The following is a 20,960-nucleotide window of genomic DNA, read 5'->3' as shown; positions in this document are numbered from 1 at the left end:
AGAGACTTCTAACAATCTACCTAGTAAATAAATGATTATTGGGAGAAATAAACTTGATATACAATCAGAGGTGTATAAAGAATAAATAGCAATAAGACTCTTTTAAGACTTAGTGATTTCTAAAATATACAATGATAAGAAATCCTAAGTTTTAACTTGGGCTTATATATTGACATAGTAACTTCTTTTTTGATGTCAATTGGTGTTCATTGGTATTTTTCTTCAAGTTTTTTAGCTCCTTAAATAGAGAAGAAAAATAGTCGTTGAAGATGCATCACAGTAGAGTTCTTTGAGAAGCTTCAAAAGAGATGTTGGGATGTTTCACCAAATTGTCAAGTTAGGTGAAGGCTAGTTTGAAAACCCTTTTCTACAAAAGGAATTAACAATTGTATCCCAAAATACTCTATGAAGAAAATAAAGCTTAGATCTTCACGTGACAAAGTATGTTCAGAGATGAACAATGACCTATCAGGGTCACCTTGGTCCCCTCACTTTGATTGGCTCGGGTTCTGATCATCAGAGGCAGACTTCTCAAAAGTTTGGTCTTTAGAGCTTGACTAATTCATTCTCTGATCTTCGAACATTGACCTCTTCAGAAGTTGACTTCTTCAGAGTCTGGTCTTCGACTTCTGATCAATCAGATTTTGGTCTTTAAGCTTCTCTTTGAATGTTCATAGTCAGAACCAATACTTGGATTCTATATGAAATTTTAGTCTATGGTCCTACACATTTGAACAAACATTAGTATACCTAATTATTCTTTAAATACTTTGATATCATTAAAAACTAAGGGATATGGGACATACCAATTTTATTCTAACAATCTCCCCCTTTTTTATGATGACAAACATAAGTATTTAAGAACAATGATTGATAATTTAATTAACTAGTTGACTTCAAGGTCTAAGGTTTGTAAGCTCCCCCCGAGTCTAACAACCCATAGTGTGAGGTTTATAAGCTCCCCCTAAGTTTTATCCATATTAATTAAATTTAAACGATTAAAGCACATATATAATCTTTCTGAATTTAAGCAATGATAATAACTTTCAGATTTCAGGTGCTTAAATACTTCTATATGTACCCCCCCTTTTTGTCATCAACAAAAATAATTTAAGGAAATAGAAAAGATATTGATGAGAAATATCATTTAATCAAAGAAGATTCATAGGCACACATAAAAAAATTGAGCATAAGCTACTCAGAAAAACAATGTTTGGTATTTTATCAGATATGGATAAAAATAATTTAAAGTCATTTTTGATTTCCTTTTTTTTTTTAATTTTGAGATGGTGATTGAAAACTGGCTAGAATGGTTGGGAACCAACTCTTCAATCCTCGAGATGGTCAAAGCAGGCTTTAATAGATGAGTATTTGATAGGAATAAGATAGTCAATACTGGGGAGATGTGCTAGAGGACCAAGAATATATCTCTCTCCAAGGTCCATTGGTGCACATTAATCAACATTGACTTTGCTTCATTCCAAACTCTTTATAAAACATGTCCTCCAAAACCATCAAGGTCACATATGACTCTATCTATCTCTTCTCATAACATAAGACATGAGTAACTCATCCAAAAATTCCAAGGAGAGCGCTTCCAAGGAGATTGGCAAGGCTGTCAATGAAGTTGAAGGAAGGAAACACAAAGATAATTTCAAAAAGGTTGTAGGTTCAAAGTAAAAAACAGGTTCATCTGCAAGAGCTTCTAAAGTGGGAATTACATCAGTCTTTAAGATGAAGAAAATCAACAAGGGTCGGGATCTAGCTTTTTAATTTGATTTATATGTCGATGAGGACTGGATGAACTACCTCAAACATCGTGCTTTTTATCTTGAAGAATTTGAAGATGAGTAGTCTATGTAATGCATGTTGTTCCTTATGAGAATGAATTAGGATTTGTAGTAATATTTCACTAATAACAATAGATCCTTTTCCTTTTCATCTAAAATTCTTTTGACATTAGCATCCAATGTTTGAGCCATCAAGAATAGTCTCCTAGAGAGGTTTTCAACCATTTCAGCCAATTTTGTGTTGTGTGTGTTAAGAAAAATATAGTGAGTTTAAAATAAATTTTAGTCACAAAACCATAAAAGGTATTATTTAAGGGGAAACAAAACAAGATTAAATTTTATCAAGGGAAATGATTCTCAAAGGTAACACAGACATATTTGTCAAGAGAAGGAAAATGTATGATAAATGTCACACTCTTTTACTTAACTAAACTTGATTGGTTAGGTTCATTAATATAACTCAGAGACCAGAAGCCATAAAATTCTCAGAAGAATTCTGACTTAGGACCTTCTGAACCAAAAAATCTTCTCATTTAAATAACTTACTGATTTAGAGTCTAATAATTAAAAACTCAGTACAACCAATCAGATACACAAAGGAATCTGATGGAATTAAAGTGTATGGTAATGACAGTTAGGGATGAGACAAGGTATTAAGAACACTTACATCATTAACCATCAGTTATTATCCAACAAATGGGAAATCAAGTGTTAGAAAACCTTTCAGATTCATGACACATAAGTGGACAGATGTCCAAAATGAATTTTCCCACTTATATGCTATCAGAGGAAACTAATCAAATTTTGAGTATCAAAGGTTGAGTTGCTCAGATGCTACTATTCATTAGAAGCTAGTTCAAAGCTTTTAACCACAATAACTTCTGATCATCATCAGACTTTGATCCTCCATTCAGAAGCAAGCACTAATCTTTAACAAAATTCATGTTCAGATTCTTTTGATAAAATCAAATCTTTCAATAGTAAGAGGTTTGGTAAATATATCACATCATTGATGATATGTATCAATAAATTATATATCTATCACACCCTTTTGAATATAGTCATTATGTTTCATTTATATGTGCTTGGTTTTGGAATGTTGAATAGGATTCTTTATCAAACATATTGAAGCACTATTATCACAAAAAATTGGATTATTGCTTCCACTTATTTGATAGTCTTCCGACTAATATTTCATTCATAGTGGTTGTCTTTTACTAGTAATTGATATTAGGTTTTCACCTATGAATTGACAGCTTCCACTAGTGGATTTTCTCTCAATTCTATCCCCAACATAGTTAGCATCACAAAATCCAACTAACTTATAATCTAGATATTTTTTATAAAGCAATCCTAGATTGATTGTTCCCTTCAGATACCTAAAGTTTCTCTTAACAACTTTTAAGTGAGTCTCTCTAGGATCTGACTGAAATCTTGCACACAAACAGACACTAAATAAAATATCTGGTCTAGAAGTTGTTAAATAAATAAGAGAGCCAATCATACCTCTATACAACTTCTGACAGACATTGGTGTTGTTTTCCTCTTTGCTCATGTTGCAGGTTGGATGCATAAGAGTGTTTATGATCTTGAAATCATCAAGCTTGAACTTCTTTAGAAGCTTCTTTGTGTACTGAGTCTGCTGAACATAGACTCCGTCTTTGCATTAATTGATTTGAATATCAAGGAAGAACTTATGCTCTCCCATCATACTCATTTTAAATCCATCTTGCATTGTATTTGAAAATTCATGGAAAAGAAAAGCATTATTTAAACCAAATATAATATCATCAACATAAACTTTGACAATTAATATATCATTCTTAAGTGTCTTTCTGAAGAGTGTGGTGTCAACTTGCCTTTTATGAAATCCATTTTCTAACATGAAATTATTCAGTCTCTCATACCAAGCATGGGAGCTTGTTTGAGTCCATAGAGTGATTTCTTAAGTTTGAAAACATAATTTGGGTGGACTGAGACCTCAAACCTAGGTGGTTGTTTGACATACACTTCTTCAGAAATGACTCCATTTAAGAATGCTCTCTTAACATCCATTTGGTATAAAATAATGTCATGATTAATAGCATAAGAGAGAAGTAATTTGATTGCCTCTAACTTTGTAACTGGTGCAAAGGTTTCATAGAAATCTATACCTTCTTGTTGAATGTAGTCTTGAGCTACAAGTCTAGCCTTATTTCTTACCATTTCTCCTTGCTCATTGAACTTGTTTATGAAAATCCATTTTGTTCCAATAATGTTCTTCTCCAAAGGCTTTGGTACCAGATTCTAGATATCATTCCTTTGAAACATATTCAACTCTTCTTGCATAGTCATAATCCAACCATCATCAGAAAGTGCTTCATCAACAGAAGTAGGTTCAGTCATGGAGAGTAGTCCTAGCATTGAATGTTATTCTCTTAAGGAATACCTTGTATTTATAGGGTTATCTTTATTTCCAAGAATTAACTCTTCTAGATGAGAAGACTTGTACTTGAAGGTCTTTTTGGATTGCGATGCATCTGAGGAGCCATCTTGTGCTTCTTCATATTCTTAATCATCTGGATGAGCTTCTGAGGTAGGATTAACTTCGGGATCATTAGCTTCTAAAGTTCTGATAGCTTATGAGAATCCAACTTCTGATGAATTGCTAGCTTATGAACTTCCAATTTCTGGACCTCTAGCTCTTGATGTGTCTTCAGATACACAAATTTCTGAATTTTTTTTAACTAGCTCTGACATTTTACTACCAGGCTCTTTGTCATCAAATTTAATGTGTATTGACTCTTCAACCATATTGGTTTCAGAGCTATATACCCTGTATACTCAGAGTTTTCAGAGTATCCAAAAAACATACCCTTTTGAGCTTTAGCATCAAATTTCTTCAGATAAACTTTCTTGATTAGAATGTAACATATACATCCAAACTGATGAAATTAAGAAATGTTTGGGTTTCTTCCCTTGAACAACTCATATGAAGTTTTGTTTAGAATAGGTCTAATATATATTCTATTTTGAACATAACATGTTGTGTTCACAGCTTCTACCTACAAGTACTTAGGTAAGTTGTTTTCATGGATCATGGTTCTGGACATTTCTTGTAAAGATATGTTCTTTCTCTCTACAACTCCATTTTACTGTGGAGTTCTAGGAGAAGATAACTCATGGAAAATTCCATGTTTTTCACAAAAAAGTTCAAATGGCTCATTTTGAAATTCACCACCATGATCACTTCTTACCTTTAAAAAATTATATTATTTTTCAGTTTGTACTTGTATACAAAATATTTTGAACACGTCATATGATTCACCCTTGGTTCTAATGAATTTAACCTAAGTCCATATGCTATAGTCATCAATAACGACTAGACCATATTTCTTCCCATTGATTGATGCAATACTAACAGGACCAAACAAATCAATGTGAAGCAGTTCTAAGGGTCTGGAGATAGAGACAATGTTTTTAGATTTGAAAGAATTTTTACTTATTTTCCCTACTTGGCATGCTCCACAAAGAGAACTTGGGTGATAATTGAGATATTGTAATCCTTTAACAAGTTTTAACTTGCTAAGTTTAGAGATTAATCTCCAATTAGCATGACCTAACCTTTTGTGCCAAATCCACTTCTCATCACTCACTAATAGAAGGAAAAGTACCTTTTGATCAACCAATTCATAAAACTTAATTTTATAAACATTTCCCTTTCTCTTACCTTTGAACACTATTGACTTGTCAGATTCATTCATGATTATGTAGTTGTTCTTATTAAACACGACTTCATAATCACTCTCATAAAATTTACTAATGCTCAGTAGGTTACGTTTAAGTCCATCTATAAGCCAAACATTATTAATTAAAATAGAGAAGTTACCAATAGTATACATATCAGTGATCTTTCCTTTCTAGTTTCCTCCAAATCTCACAATTCCTCCCTCTTTTAGAGTTAGGGTTTGGAACATAAGCCTTTCTCCTATCATATGTCATGAGCAACCATTGTCCGGGTATGATGACTGTTGCTTTGCTTCTCCCTTGAGGCATATTTGTAGCAAAGACAATTTGAGATTTAGGTACCCTTAATCTTATGAGTCCTTTAGGGTTACTTGTGACAAGTTTCTTCTTGTTGTGTACCTTTGCTTTTGTATGATAAGGTTTAGGATTATTCAAGACTTTTTATTTAAAAGTTCGTTGTCTTGAATGAACCTTGACCTTAGATTTTGAACCTTTCAGAACCTTAGCTCATGTTATCTTAGGTTCTGGCTTCTTCAGAACCTTTGACTTTAAGGTTTTTGGCTCTGGTTTCTTCAGAACCATTGACTCAGCAACTTTAGGTTCTAACTGATTCAGAACCTTTGCATTTTGAGTATTAGGTACAAAATAAGAGTCAAACCCCTTCTAGCAGATCTTAAAAAGGAAGGGTTTGTTGGTTTACCCAAGGTTTCAAACCTTGGATTAAAATATTTTTGTGAGTAACCAAGATCTTCCCCTTTGCTTCTACTTACTCCATAAATCATGGAAGCAAGATTAGTTCTATTAAACCAATTTATGATAAACTCTTGTAGAGCCATTTCATGCTCATCAAGAGGTTTATCAAACACTTCCTTTACTAGAGCAATATGATCCTTCTCTAGAGCTTCATTTTTATTTTAAACATAATTAAATTCTTCTTTCAAAATATCATATTTCTTTTTCAATATTTTCATATATCTAGATTTCTCTTGACATTGTCCCATGAGATCTTGAATGAAAGTAACTAAATCAGAACGAGATATTTTAGAAAATACCTCATCCTCTTCCTCAAACTCTGAACCAGAATCTAAGTCAAATTCTTCTTCAGAAGATGTAAGAGCCATCAAGGCAAGGTTGGCTTGCTCTTCATCCTTTTTAGAGACTTCTTCATTATCAAGTTCACCCCATGTTTCCATGATACTTTTCTTGAATTTGTTCTTGAAGCTATCTTTCTGAAATCTCCCCTTCTTTGGCTTATCCTTTTGTAGTTTAGGACATTCAACAATGAAGTGACTAGGCTTCTTGCAGTTGAAACATCCTTTCTGATCATCCTTCTTTTCTCTGGAGAAAGATCCTTTGAAGCCACTACTTCTTCCAGAGAATCTTTTGTTCTTCCTAGCCAGATACTTAACCCTTTTAATGATGAATGCCATTTCTTCATCATCCGAGTCACCTTTAGAACCTTCTACATGAGATATTTCTTCAGACTCCCTGACTTGAGGAGCCTTAGCAGTTTTAGCAACATATTTCAAATCCAGAGGCTTTTAATTTCTAACAGGTTCATCTCTATTGAGCTCCATGTCATGGCTCTGAAGATTACTGATAAGACTTTCAAGACTTAACGTGTTTAAGTTTTTAGCCTCTTGGATAGTTGTCACTTTAAGTTGTATCTAACAAGAAGACTCCTAAGAATCTTCTTGACATAATCAGATCTAGTGTAACTCTTATTCAGAACCTAAAGTACGGATACAAGAACTTGAAACCTAGAAAACATGGTTTGAATGTATTCATCCTCCTTCATTTTGAACAACTCATATTTTTGAACTCGAAGATTAACTTTAGCTTCCTGAACTTGTTGATTCCCCTAAAAAATAGCACATGTGGATTTGAAAATGGTTTTAGCAATCGATTTATCAATGATTTTGATGTACTATGATTGAGGTAGAGCATCAACCAAGATTCCTCTAACTCTATGATGTTTTATATAGACCTTTTTCTGAGTTGGATTGGGATTTTTTCTATGAGACACCATTCCAACTCCATTGACTGGAATATCAATGTCATCTTCTAGAATATCCCACAACTCATCACCAAGATCTATATGACTATACATATTGCTCTTCCACCATTCAAACTCAATAGAGTCTCCCCTGAAAGTTATAGGTCTAGCCATATAATTGTTCTTTTATGAGTTACTATAATCATGATTTATAGCAGCATGGGGAGTAGGAGTACCACTATTAGATTTAAAGATTCCAAACATGATTCAATACAATTTTCTCAGGATCTTTTATGGACCACTGAATGTTAGAAAAACACAAGAAGGGGGTTGAATGTGTTGACTTATTCTTTATTCTAAAACTCTTAAGTCAGATTCTAAACACAAGGTTATAGAATATGATTCAATCAGAGGTAAGCAGCGGATATAATCTGCCAGAAAGAAGAATAACACACAGAGTTATCCTGGTTCCTCTCACAACTTGAGAGTAATCCAGTCCCCTTGTACTTATAAGAGATTTTTATTATAATCACACAAGATTACACTTTGCTCAAGCACACAAGCAAGAGCCTTCATTTTATTAAACACACAAGTAAGATACTTTCTTTTCTAAAACACACAAGTAAGAGACTTCTATGCTCAAGCACACAAGCAAAAGACTTTCTTTGCACAAACACTATAGTAAGAGACTTCTTTTCTCAAGCACACAAGCAAGATACTTCCAACTCTCAGACACTTAGTAAGTCACTTCTAACAATCTACCTAGTAGATTAATACTTGTTGGGAGAAATACACTTGATATACAATCAGAGTTGTATAAATAATACACAACAATACGAGTCTTTTAATACTTAGTGATTTCTAAGATATACAAAGATAAGAAATCCTAAGTTTTAACTTGTGCATATATGTTGACATAGTAACTTCTCTTTTGATGCCAAATGGTGTTCATTGGTATTTTTCTTGAAGTCTTTTAACTCTTTAAACAGTGAAGAAAAAGATTCGTTGAAGATGCGACACAATAGAGTCCTTTGAGAAGCTTCAAAAGAGAGATTAGGATGTGTCACCAAATTTTCAAGTTAGGTAAAGGCTAGTTTAAAAGCCCCTTGCTACAAAAGGAAATAACAGTTGTATCCCATTAGACTCTATGAAGAAAATAGAGCTTAGGTCTTCACGTGACAAAGTATGTTCAGAGATGAACAGTGACCTATCGGGGTCACATTGGTCCTTGCGCTTTAACTAGCTTAGGTTCTGAGATTGACCTCTTTAGAAGTTGACTTCTTCAGAGTCTGGTCTTCAACTTCTGATCAATCAAATTTTGGTCTTTAAGCTTCTCTTTAAATTTTCATAGTCAGAAAACCAATACTTGGATTCTATATAAAATTTTAGTTTATGGTCCTGCACACTTGAACAAACATTACTATACTCAATTTTTCTTTAAATACTTTGTTATTATCAAAATCTAAGGGATATGGGACAAATCAATTTTGTTCCAACAAAGAGAGCAATTCCTAAAGGGGACAGTAAGAAAACAAAAACAAGTTGAAAGAAGTCAAAGAAGGGATATGAATCAAAAACAAGTTGAAAGAAGTCAAAAACAAGTTAAAGGAAGTAAAAGAAGTCAAACAAAAACCACAATGTCTCTTATCGTTTTAGGGGTGATGCTTTTCTCACAACATGTCACCTTATCATCCAAATGCTTTTATCGATCCTTCAAGATCAAATTCCATACTCTATCTTGAACTCGCAATATGATCTCTACCACATTCCTCTTTGCGTCTTTAGTTGCACATATTTTGTTCATGACCTCGGTCCAGATAAAGCCAAACTTTCTACCAAATATATCAAATGTATTTTTTCTAGGCTACTCACATATATAAGAAGGATATCGTTGTTTTTGTCCCCAACTTCAATGGTAGATTGTTTCCTCCGATGTCACATTCTTTGAAACCTCTCCATTTTTCTCTTCCTTTGTGTTACTTAATGAGAATGTTACTTTAGATGTTTGAGATATCCCTTCCATCATCCTCACATCCATTTCAGCCCATACACTTCCATTGCAGATCTACCAGCGACAGACACCCCGTTCATCAAAGGTAAGAGATGATATTGATCCACCAATACCATCTCTTGCTCCAACTGCTCCTCCAATTATGTCCCCTGAATGTGGCCTTCCAATAGCATTAAGTAAAGGTATTTAGTATCGTCATCCTAATCCTAAATATGTTTGTGTTTTAAATTATGACCATCTCTCTACTACATATGTCTCTTTTGCTTTTGCTCTAGATTTTGTGTCTGTTCCTAAGTCTACAGGTGAAGTTATGACTGGTCCCAATTAGTGTCAGGCGATGGTGGAAGAAATGGCCGCATTGCATTCAAATAACACTTGGGACATTGTTACTTTACCTTCATACAAAACTATTGTGGGATGTCAATGGGTTTATATAGTGAAAGTTGGACTAGATAGTTAGATCAATCGTTTCAAAGCCCATTTCGTAGCCAAAGGATACACACAAATATTTGGTTTTGATTATGGTGACATTTTTTCTCTGGTGGCCAAGATCAGTTCAGTACACCTCTTTCTTGCAATGGCTTCCATTCATCATTGGTTGCTTCATTAGTAGGACACTAAAAATGCCTTTTTACACGAGGAAATGGAGGGGAATGTTTATATGGGTCAGCCTTCAGATTTTACTGTTTATGGCAATTCTAGACTTATTTGTCGGTTTTGTCGTTCTTTTTAGAGGTTAAAACAATTTTCACGTGCTTGGTTTGGTCACATTAGCTCTTCCTTGATATAGTTTGATATGATTAAATGTGAAGCATATCACTCTGTTTTCTTCCTTCATTCCTCCACCAGTCAACACATCTTTCTTGTGGTCTATGTTAATTACATTGTTATCACTAGAGACGGTACAAAGGGTATCTAGCGACTTAAAACTCGTCTTTTAAAAAAAGCAGACAAGAGACTTGGGTCCAGTCAGGTACTTCTTAGGTATTGAAGTTTCCCAATCCTCATTAGACATTGCAACCAACCAACACAAATATACATTATACATCCTCATGGAAACTAGTATGTTTGATTGTTGTCCTATTGATACTCATATGGATCCCAATGTCAAGTTTCTTCCGGTTCAGAGGGAACCATTGAAAGATCCAGGAAGATATCAACGATTAATGGGTAGACTCAACTATCTTACCGTCACCAGACCAGATTTTACATTTGCGGTGAGCATTGTGAGCCAGTTTTTGAATGCTCTTTGTGATAGTCAGTAGGATGCAGTCATTCGAATTCTTAGATATATAAATAATGCCCCACAAAGAGGACTATTATATAAAGATAAAGGTGATGCTAAAATCATTTGTTATTCAGATTCAGGCTGGGCCGACTCACTATTGGATAGGAGATCCACATCCGGATATTGTGTTTTTATCTGAGATAATATGATCTAATGGAGAAGCAAGAAACAAAATATTGCTACACTATCTAGTGCTACAACTGAATATCGTGCTATGGCAGCAGCCTCAAAGGGGCTTGTTTGACTTAAAATTTTACTCTCAAAATTGAGGTTTAGAGATCTTCAGGCCTCAAAACTCATATGCGACAATCAAACGACAGTCCACATTGCATATAATCCGGTTTTTCATGAATGGACCAGCACATAGAATTAACCTGTCATTATGTAAGGGACAAAATACTTTCAATAGAAATCACCACAGATTGGGGATTCTTGAGTGGATTACATTTGTAACAAACTCAATTCATATGACATATATGATTCAGTTGGAAAAGAACTGAACGGTTAAGAATCAATTATGTTAATATTTGGATATAAAATATTCCTGAGAAAAATATACCTTAGCCTATCTAGAATAGAATATACCGTAATACATTCCTTTATGTAATTAATACAATAAACGGAAAAATTCACTCTATAATACAATCTTCGTAATACTATTCAAATATATTATATTCAAATGTCTCTCATTCTCTTTAATATAAACAAAGTACTAAGAATACGAGAAGTATAAACTTCACAAATCTAACAACCCACACATCATACCAGCAAAAAGAAGGGATAAAATTGAGCAGAAAACCCTCACCATAGCAAACTGAGGGAAGACATAACGAACATCAAAGGAATTAGAGAGGCAGCCGACCAGACAACACTCCCCTACAAAGACTAAATACAAGAGCATGTCTTGCTCCTTGTCTAGAAAAGAGAGGTCACAATGAAGTGAACGATCCGACAATGACATATATACATAATTGATATAAAACTAAAACATTAATTTTGCTGTTTCGGCATTGATGTTATGGAGGATTCTTGCAACAAATGAAAAACAACAAACATGTTGCAGATAAGAATCAATTGTGAACTAAACAAAAACAAAAGATAATCAAACAAAACATTAATATTAATAATAAATAGAGAGAAAGAAGAAGGTAACAACTAGAAATTAAAGAGGTTCAGTTTTTAACAAAATCTCTCTGTCAATCATTTGTATAAAACAATTTAACTTAAAATATAGCCATTTTTAAATGATGTATTATGATGCATATGGTACTGGTTTCCGTCCATGTTTATGTTCAAACAAAAATGACATGATTTAGCCGGACTCAGAATATTAAACTCGGTTTTCTGAACTGTGATATTATATATGAAAAGTTTAAGTCTGAAAGTAATCAATCAATCCAAGATGTGGAAACTCAAGTATTCAGAAAGCAAAGAGGGTCAAGAGTTGGTTACAAGTGTGAATAATCACATTGGAAGACAATATTGGGAGTTCGATCAACATCTTGGAAACGAACACGAACGAGGTCGAGTGGAACAAGCTCAAAAACTATTCAATGATAACCGTTTTGTAAATAAAAACAGTTCTGATCTCATAATGAGACTCCAGGTACATGCATGCATGCATAATGTATAGTATTGTTATTTTCAAGAATAGTTTTAACTTTGGTTTTGCAACAGTTTGAGAGGGAAAATGGTTTAAAGATGAAACTAGATAACAATAAGGTGGAATTTGAAGATGAGATAAGTGAGGAGATAGTGAGAAAGACACTAAAAAGATCATTGAGATGTTACTCAAAGATGCAGACTGAGGATGGTTTCTGGCCAGGTGACTATGGTGGTCCATTGTTTCTTTTGCCTTCTTTGGTATGTAATAATAATTATACCATTTCTCTCTATTTTTGAAATGAAATATGTTAGTTAGTTGTAGAAGTAGTTAAAGCTGTTACTTGTAGGCTAAGGAATGCTATACTGTAGTTGGTCCGTCGTAACTTATGCTGCAAGTAACATAGTTTGTATATAAGTGAAGCTTGTATTCATTTCTTCTTCAATGAGAATTCACCATTCTCTCAATAAATATCTCTTTTGGAGCATTATAATCTGAATTATTTGATTAATTATGTGATATAGGTGATAGGATTATGGGTGACTGGGGCCTTAAATGCAGTGTTAACGTCTGAGCATCAAACTGAAATGCGACGCTATCTCTTTAATCACCAGAACAAAGATGGAGGGTGGGGACTGCATATAGAAGGTCCCAGCACAATGTTTGGCACAGTTATGAGCTATGTAGCATTGAGATTACTCGGAGAAGACATCGACGGTGGAGATGGATCCATCGAAATAGCAAGAAAATGGATTCTTAATCGTGGCGGTGCCACTTCTATTCCTTCATGGGGAAAAATATGGCTTTCAGTAATGCTCTATCATTATTCATTAATCAAATGCTACCTGCATCCACCTTATGAATGACAATGAATCAAAATAATCAGGCATTATTGTTATATCTATAGGTACTTGGCGTATACGAATGGAGCGGAGTGAAACCAATCCCTCCAGAAATATGGCTTCTTCCCTACTTTGTTCCTTTCCATCCAGGCAAGAATCTTGTCATTCATTATATCATATATGTACTATATCTATACTATTTAACTATATGCTATTACTCTAGCAGGAAAAATGTGGTGTCACACTCGAGTTGTATATCTACCGATGTCGTATTTATACGGTAGACGATTTGTTGGACCTTTCAGTGCCATTGTTTTATCCCTTAGAAAAGAGCTATATACCTTACCTTATCATTTACTTGATTGGCACCATGCTAAATATCTATGTGCTAAAGAAGACTTGTATCATCCATCTCCAATCATACAGAATGTTTTATGGAGTTTTCTTGATAATCTTGCTGAACCTCTTCTCATGCATTGGCCCTACTCAAAACTAAGGAGCAAAGCACTTAATCATGTTATCAAACATATTCACTATGAGGATCAAAATACTAACTATATCTGTCTTGGTCCTGTTAACAAGGTATAGTTAATTATATATCATTATTTACCAATGTAATGATAAATATGAAAAATACTAACAAACAAGAATACTTGTAAAAACATATACAGGTACTAAACATGATTTGTTGTTGGTTGGAGAATCCCAATTCTGAGGCATTTAAGTATCACATTTCAAGAATCAAAGATTATCTATGGCTGGCTGAGGATGGAATGAAAATGCAGGGATATAATGGTTCTCAATGTTGGGATGTTGCTTTATCTGTTCAAGCTATTTTGGCTACTAAACTTGATGATGAATACGGTTCGATGCTTAAGAAAGCTAATAATTTTATAACACACTCACAGGTAATATTGTTGTATTTTCAGTAAAAGTTCTTAACCTTAAGAAAGTAACTAAGATAAACATATGAAAATAAAGTATTTTGTTTCTGAAGGTGACAATGAACAGGTCCGGCGATAGTAATAGCTGGTATCGCCACATTTCGAAAGGTGGTTGGCCTTTCTCAACTCAAGACAATGGTTGGTCTGTATCAGATTGTACTGCAGAAGGCTTGAAGGTCACACAAACCTATATTTCAAACACCTAAACTCTTTTGATTTAAATTTGAGAGAACCACATATCTTTTCTCTATGGTATTTTCAGGCAGCCATTTTGTTGTCAAACCTGTCATTTGAGACTGTTGGGAATGCAATGGAAACCGAACAGTTCTGCGATGCGGTCAATTTTATTTTATCCCTGCAGGTATATGTTTGGATTAGGATGGAGTAATTAAAAATTCTAAACAATTTAAATACTTTCAGGAATAAGAAGAATGGTTTTGTTAAAATTTAATTAGAACTTCAACGGTTCAACCACATGGCTTAATCATTTTGGTCCTCCACATTAAATATATTACAGAATAGAAATGGTGGATTTGCATCCTATGAGCTCACAAGATCATATGCATGGCTGGAGGTACAGTTGATTACTTTCTCTAGTTACTTTAGATTCAATTCTTAAATGATTTGACACTTTATTCGTTTCTGTCACAGAAACTAAATCCAACTGAAACATTTGAAGATATCGCCATTGATTATCAGTATGTACCTCACATTGACACATTTTCTTGTAATGTTTTCTATGTCGTTTGAATTTGTAAAAAATGAGTCTGTTATAGGTATGTAGAATGCACATCAGCAGCGATTCAAAGTCTCACCTTATTCGCTCAACGATATCCGCGGCACAGGAAGGTGGAAATAGAGACCTGCATTGCCAAGGCTGCAGACTTCATTGAAAGCATACAGCTAGCCGATGGCTCATGGTTTGGTTTGGTTTGCTTTACTAGTCCAAGAACTTAATTACTCGACAAAAACGGTTTCGAAATGATTTTAGTTAATGAACAAAATTATAGGTATGGATCATGGGGAGTATGCTTTACATATGGGACATGGTTTGGAATAAGTGGGCTTATAGGTGCAGGTAAGAGGTACAAAGACAGCAAAAGCATTAGAAAGGCATGCGAGTTTTTGCTTTCGAAACAACACAAGATTTCTGGTGGATGGGGTGAGAGCTATCTTTCATGCCAATACAAGGTATACACAAACCTGGAAGGAGACAAGTCTCATGTAGTGAACACTGCTTGGGCTATGTTGGCACTAATTGAAGCAGGCCAGGTAACATGAAACTAATTGAGCTAAATGCTGAGATTTGTTTACAACTAAGAGCATTATCGATATTTTATGGTATAGGCGGAAAGAGATCCCGCTCCGTTGCATCGTGCGGCCAAGGTTTTGATCAATTCACAAATGGAAAACGGGGAGTTTCCTCAACAGGTAACAATGAACATCTGTTGCTATGCAGTAGACATGTAGTACATACTGATGAGAGATAGCTGATAAGATAGATGTTTTGTGCAGGAAATAATGGGAAACTTCAACAAGAATTGTACTATCAATTACTCAGCATACAGAAACATTTTTCCTATATGGGCTCTTGGTGAATATCGAAGTCGGGTACTGCTTTGTCTCGACAAAAAGTCGAGAGCAACTGCATAATAGTAATAAGGTAAAGAAACAAATGTCTATATTGTTTTACTTGTTATTCACTTGCATGGTCTCTTATGTTTAACTAGTCTCTACCCTTTCAGCTACACAAGTGCCAGCAAAACAAAAGGACAGTAAGAGCTGCAAAGTTTATGTTGAATAAAACACTAATGTGAAATGTAAATTTCAATGTAATTGATGTGATACAAATTAGTAAGCTTTACCCAGAGCAACATTGGTTATCATGCTTCAAGCAGGGACAAAGTGGTTCAAGGTGAAAATATAACAAATTATAGTCTCTCAAGAACAAGACTTGCAAGGGGCAAAGTAGTTGAGAGTGAAAACAATATATCCTTAGGCCAGGGAAAAATGGTTAAAAGTGAAGACATGACAATCCATATAAACTCAATCATAGGACTAGCTTAATAATTTCAACATGAGCAATCAATATTGATCCAATCTTGGTGATTTACTATGATGATTAGGGTTGTTCACGATATAGTTTATTGAGAAAACCGAACTGAACCGAACCAAACCATGGTAAAAGTTCACTCGAACCAAATCGAATCGTTTCAATTCACTTAGAATCAAATTGAACCAAAATTATTGGTTTGATATACCGTTTCGAAATTCCGAACTGTTAAGACAATTTTTTTCAAATTGAACGTTTTTTGAATTTTTTTTAAAAAAAAATTAACTTATTTTTAGTATCTTTCATTTTTAATTTCGATTCTGTTTGATTTTAGTATTTGTTCGGTTTATTTGTAATATTGTTCGGTTCTAGAACTGTATATATAATATAGTTTTGTTCAATAACCAAACATAATGGTTCAATTATTTTAACATCAATTTGATTCGGTTCGGTTCACATTTTTTGAACAACCCTATTGAGGATCATATATTGTAATTTCTCTTCTCTTGGCATTTTGTTGTGTACATCACAACTTAGCGAGTCCATTCAACATATTCTAAGCGAGATAACATATTTATTCGGTGACTACATTTCAACTTGGTGAGTGGATTTAGATGATTTCATAAATGAGCCGAAATATGTTTTCATTTTTATTAAAAATTAAGTGAGTTTATCTCACCTTCATTGTTGAAAATTAACTAGTTATATCTCGGTATTCATATTGAAGATTGAAAAACTTTATCTCGTATCTCTTATTAAGTATAGAAAGATGAAGTTTAAGCATTTATTGTAAAGATGAAATAAGTTTAAGCATGTAATTGATATAGTTCGTCCATTAAATTCATTGTTAATGTATCACCCGTCAATTCTATTCAAGTCACTACAAATAAAATTTATTTGCGACGTGATTTTCATGTCACAAAGGTGAAAGTCACGTCACAAACCTAAATTAGTTTCGTAGAAAATCTCCAGGCAGGAGCACTTGTGGCAACTATTTTGCCACGTGAAAATCACGGTGACGTGATTTTCACGTCATAAATTTCTGCTTATATCAGACGTGCTAGTCAGGTTGGCAGATTTATCACGTGAATTTCAAGACACAAATATCAGTCTTTTTTGCGTCGTTTTTTTCACGCCACTAAATTAAAATATTTAATAATAATTAAAGTACGAAAATTAATAATAAAAAATTGACAAATTTGTTTACAATTAAAAATATTAACATGTCTCCATTAGATTGCAATAATATAACATAGGGTTCAATGATATTCCATAGGGTGTCACGATAATATGTAGGATGCAACGATACCTCTTAGGGAGAAATAATACTACTAAGTCATGTTCTTGGTTTATAATGCTTCCAAAATGAGTTTACTTGACATCTATCGTGTTATATTGGTGACAAGTTAGTTTTTGACTTTTTTTTGTGTAGTGTTATATTTGTGAAGGCCCTAAACTAAGGCGCCCTCATCTAGAAAGTTGTACCACCTAGGTTAGGTCTTGAAGACTCGCCCAAAGATGTCAATTACGTCTTTCAGTCAAAGGACATGGGGTCTTCCAGTATTTCTAAAATATAGGGGGTCAATAACTTCTTTTGATTAGGGGAAGCGGCTGCCATCACTCGGGATTATCCAAACCATGGGCTCAAAGGGCCTTTATAAATATTCCTCCCCTCAAGGGAAAAAAGGAAAGATCTCAAGCATACAAATCATTACACCACATGAAAGTCATAGCGTTTAACTCACATATATCACCCCCTCATAAGCATATACCTAAGTACTTCATCCATCTACAGAGTCTCTCACCTCACGTGAACTCCTAAAACTAGTGTAATACATCGCAGTACAGGGCTTCTCGTCGTCCTAGACAAGCCCTAACGATCCATAATAGTTATAAACCTACTAAGATCGTTGAGTCGCCATGCCCTTGTGGGGGGAACACGCACGCCTGTACTTTTTTACTAGTACAATGGCGACCATCGTGGGGCCCCGATAAAACTAACACGGGTGCACCCTCTTTATCATCATCACCGTTAATGTTGTTACCTTTCACTCCTATATTTAGTCATTTTTTATCATGGTTAACAGGAGAGCTCCAACCCCTATGCCGAAAGGTACCATCGGTAGTAGTGATGTCAACGCTCTGACGGAGATGTGTGCCACCATGGATGAATTACATTCCCATAATCAGGCTTTGAAAGACGACTTCCATATCATCAGACAACATCAACAAGATTCAAATCCCTCATAGGAGATAGAATAGGTGGACCTCAACCACTCTCATACACGATATGGGGGGAGCCTGTCTCATAGGACTTCAAACCTCCTGTCTCATTGGACTTCAAACCTCCCTCCTTAACCAAGTTTGATCAGCGCAGCGGCCCCTACGAGCCTGTTACCTTCATCTATACATAGATGGCCATCATAAAAGCAATTAACTCCCTAAAATGCAAGATGTTATGTGGCACAACAGTTCCATCTTTTCAACCTTCTTCATTTTTACCTAATTGTTATCTAGTTTCATCTTTAAAACTTATATGAGTCACACATACTTTAAAAAATCAAAGTTTGTTCTTGATATATTATCTATCATTATTTTTGTTTTAAGCTTAAATATGGCTTTTTTAAAAATTGAATTAGCTTATTAATCTATTTAAAAACTTATTATGAGTTAAAGCTTAAAAAATTATAATATAAATTTTGTGTTAAGACTGTTTTATTATTTTATTAAAAAAATTATTTGTTATTATATATGTCGGCCTAATAGGTCTAGTAGGATTTTTAGATAACCAAGTTTGGCATGCTTACATAAATATGTTTTATAAAGAGTTTGAACATGATTTTTTAATTGGAAAATTTCTTAATGCATCTTATATGTTATTTAGATAACACGTGAAAATATTTAAATGCTCATATGTTCTAGAGATCCATCTTCGGACGCACCCAATTATGAGTTAACATTAAAATATTTCATAGATGCATCTTCGAACTTATTTCGGAGATGCATCTCTGGAATGTTTTGGAGGTTAAATCGCGACATAACCTTTCTCCTTCGTCATTTTTGAAAAATCTCAAAACTTCTTCAAACTCTAAAAAAAATTTATCACCAAGTCTAAAATTAAACAACCAAGCTCAAAATATTGTCAATCAACATCAGAAACATCATCCAACACTGAAGCAAAGTGAAAAATTGTAAGTTTTTTTATGTTTTAAAAAGTTTTTGAATTTTTGTGTAAATGAGTAGAAATTGATGATTAAGGTAAGAAATAAGTAGAAATTGCATGAATGATAGTGTAGACATAGTGCTAAACATGTTTGTTGGCTGTAAATGATGATCAAAGCATTATTTTTTGTGTTTGCCTGTAAGCATTTCCGCCTTTGACGCATTTGCTATGTTGCAGAAAATTCCAAAGATGCATCTCTGAAATTTTTCAACGTTTAAGTTTTCCAATAACTGGAGATGCGTCTCCAGAATTTTCTCAGTCTTTTGTTTGTTTTCTTACGTGTAGGATTGCTTTTTTGAACTAATTGTCTGGTTTACTTTAACTTACAGACATTATGGCAGATAGACACGATAGACTGACGCACAGGAGGATTGCACAGCAGGCATCAGTGCGGCGGGAGAAGAGTCAGGTTTTAGAGGCTCATACTCATTATGTCCATGTAGAGTCATCTACTTCTATGGCTCATGCTTCTACATCTTCTTCCTCCCGTAGAATACGGGTTTCACCTATCGACACGTCACTCTCTCCATCCTTCTGCAGGCGTCAGGCTTCATCTATTTCGGCACCAGAGGTACCCCAGTCACCGGTGGTATCGACGACACCTCTTACTACTGATATTGTTGATGCTTATGAGTCAGTGGCACCTCCTACTACTGATGTTGTTGAGTCAGTAACACCTTTGGATGGTGACGCTATTAAGGATGTTGAGGCAGAGGCATTTGGAGGAGGCCTTGTAGAGTTGTTACTATTGCCTCTATACACATATCATACTGCCAGAAATATCTGGGATGGAGAGGTAGCATTAATTGAATTCATTATTTTTAATTTATGTTTATTTTAATTGACAAGTTTCTAACATTTATTATTATTTTCTGCAGGACCGTGATCCGCAGAAGTTTATTAACCACGGGCGAAAGATTACTGACTTGTCTCAACCGAATGAGGATTGCTTTCAGGTAGTTTTATCCCTACCTGAGATTAAGGACTTGTGCATGACCGGTTATATTATGGTCAACTACGGGATTCTTAATGCATTTGTGGAGAGATGCACACTCTAGACCTCGTCATTTCATCTCTTGCTTGATGAGATGTCTATCACACCCGACAATGTGTCATATTTGCTACATATTTCAATCAGGGGGAAACTTCTAGATCATATGAAGATTATCAAAGATGAGGCACTCGAGATGATGGTAGACTATCTAGGGGCTGACCCAGCGGAGGCGAAAGAGGAGTTAGATAGAACTAAGGAGGCTCATGCTAGGTTTGAATACCTGAAAAGGGTATATACATATGACCTCCAGAGAGCACATCAGGCTATAGGTGATGACGAGCAGATGAGGCTCCATAAAGCGTATGCAATGAGAGCATAATTGTTATATTTGGTTGGCACTACGAATTTTATGGACAAGAGTGTCACTTATACGAATTTCATCTACCTAATATATTTCGAGGATTTCGAGCGGATTCATTAGTACAACTAG

At 34.5% G+C, this 20,960-nt stretch overlaps 1 protein-coding gene across 1 annotated transcript; it reads left to right on the top strand.

The window, feature by feature from the left end:
- The first annotated feature begins 12,944 nt into the window (after nucleotides 1-12,944).
- Nucleotides 12,945-15,863, top strand: LOC127118494 (cycloartenol synthase). The gene is made up of 12 exons (XM_051048708.1): nucleotides 12,945-13,223; nucleotides 13,322-13,406; nucleotides 13,483-13,838; nucleotides 13,928-14,164; nucleotides 14,254-14,376; nucleotides 14,463-14,561; nucleotides 14,718-14,774; nucleotides 14,852-14,898; nucleotides 14,977-15,120; nucleotides 15,211-15,472; nucleotides 15,548-15,631; nucleotides 15,716-15,863. The coding sequence occupies exons 1-12, from the start codon at nucleotides 13,002-13,004 to the stop codon at nucleotides 15,851-15,853; spliced, it is 1,854 nt and encodes a 617-aa protein (XP_050904665.1). The 5' UTR covers nucleotides 12,945-13,001; the 3' UTR covers nucleotides 15,854-15,863.
- Nucleotides 15,864-20,960: the final 5,097 nt, after the last annotated feature.

The sequence above is a fragment of the Lathyrus oleraceus genome, chromosome 1 (genome assembly GCF_024323335.1).
Source record: "Lathyrus oleraceus cultivar Zhongwan6 chromosome 1, CAAS_Psat_ZW6_1.0, whole genome shotgun sequence".
NCBI lineage: Eukaryota > Viridiplantae > Streptophyta > Magnoliopsida > Fabales > Fabaceae > Lathyrus > Lathyrus oleraceus.
The sequence above is the reverse complement of the archived record's forward strand: the minus strand, read 5'-3'. Positions and strand labels throughout refer to the sequence as shown.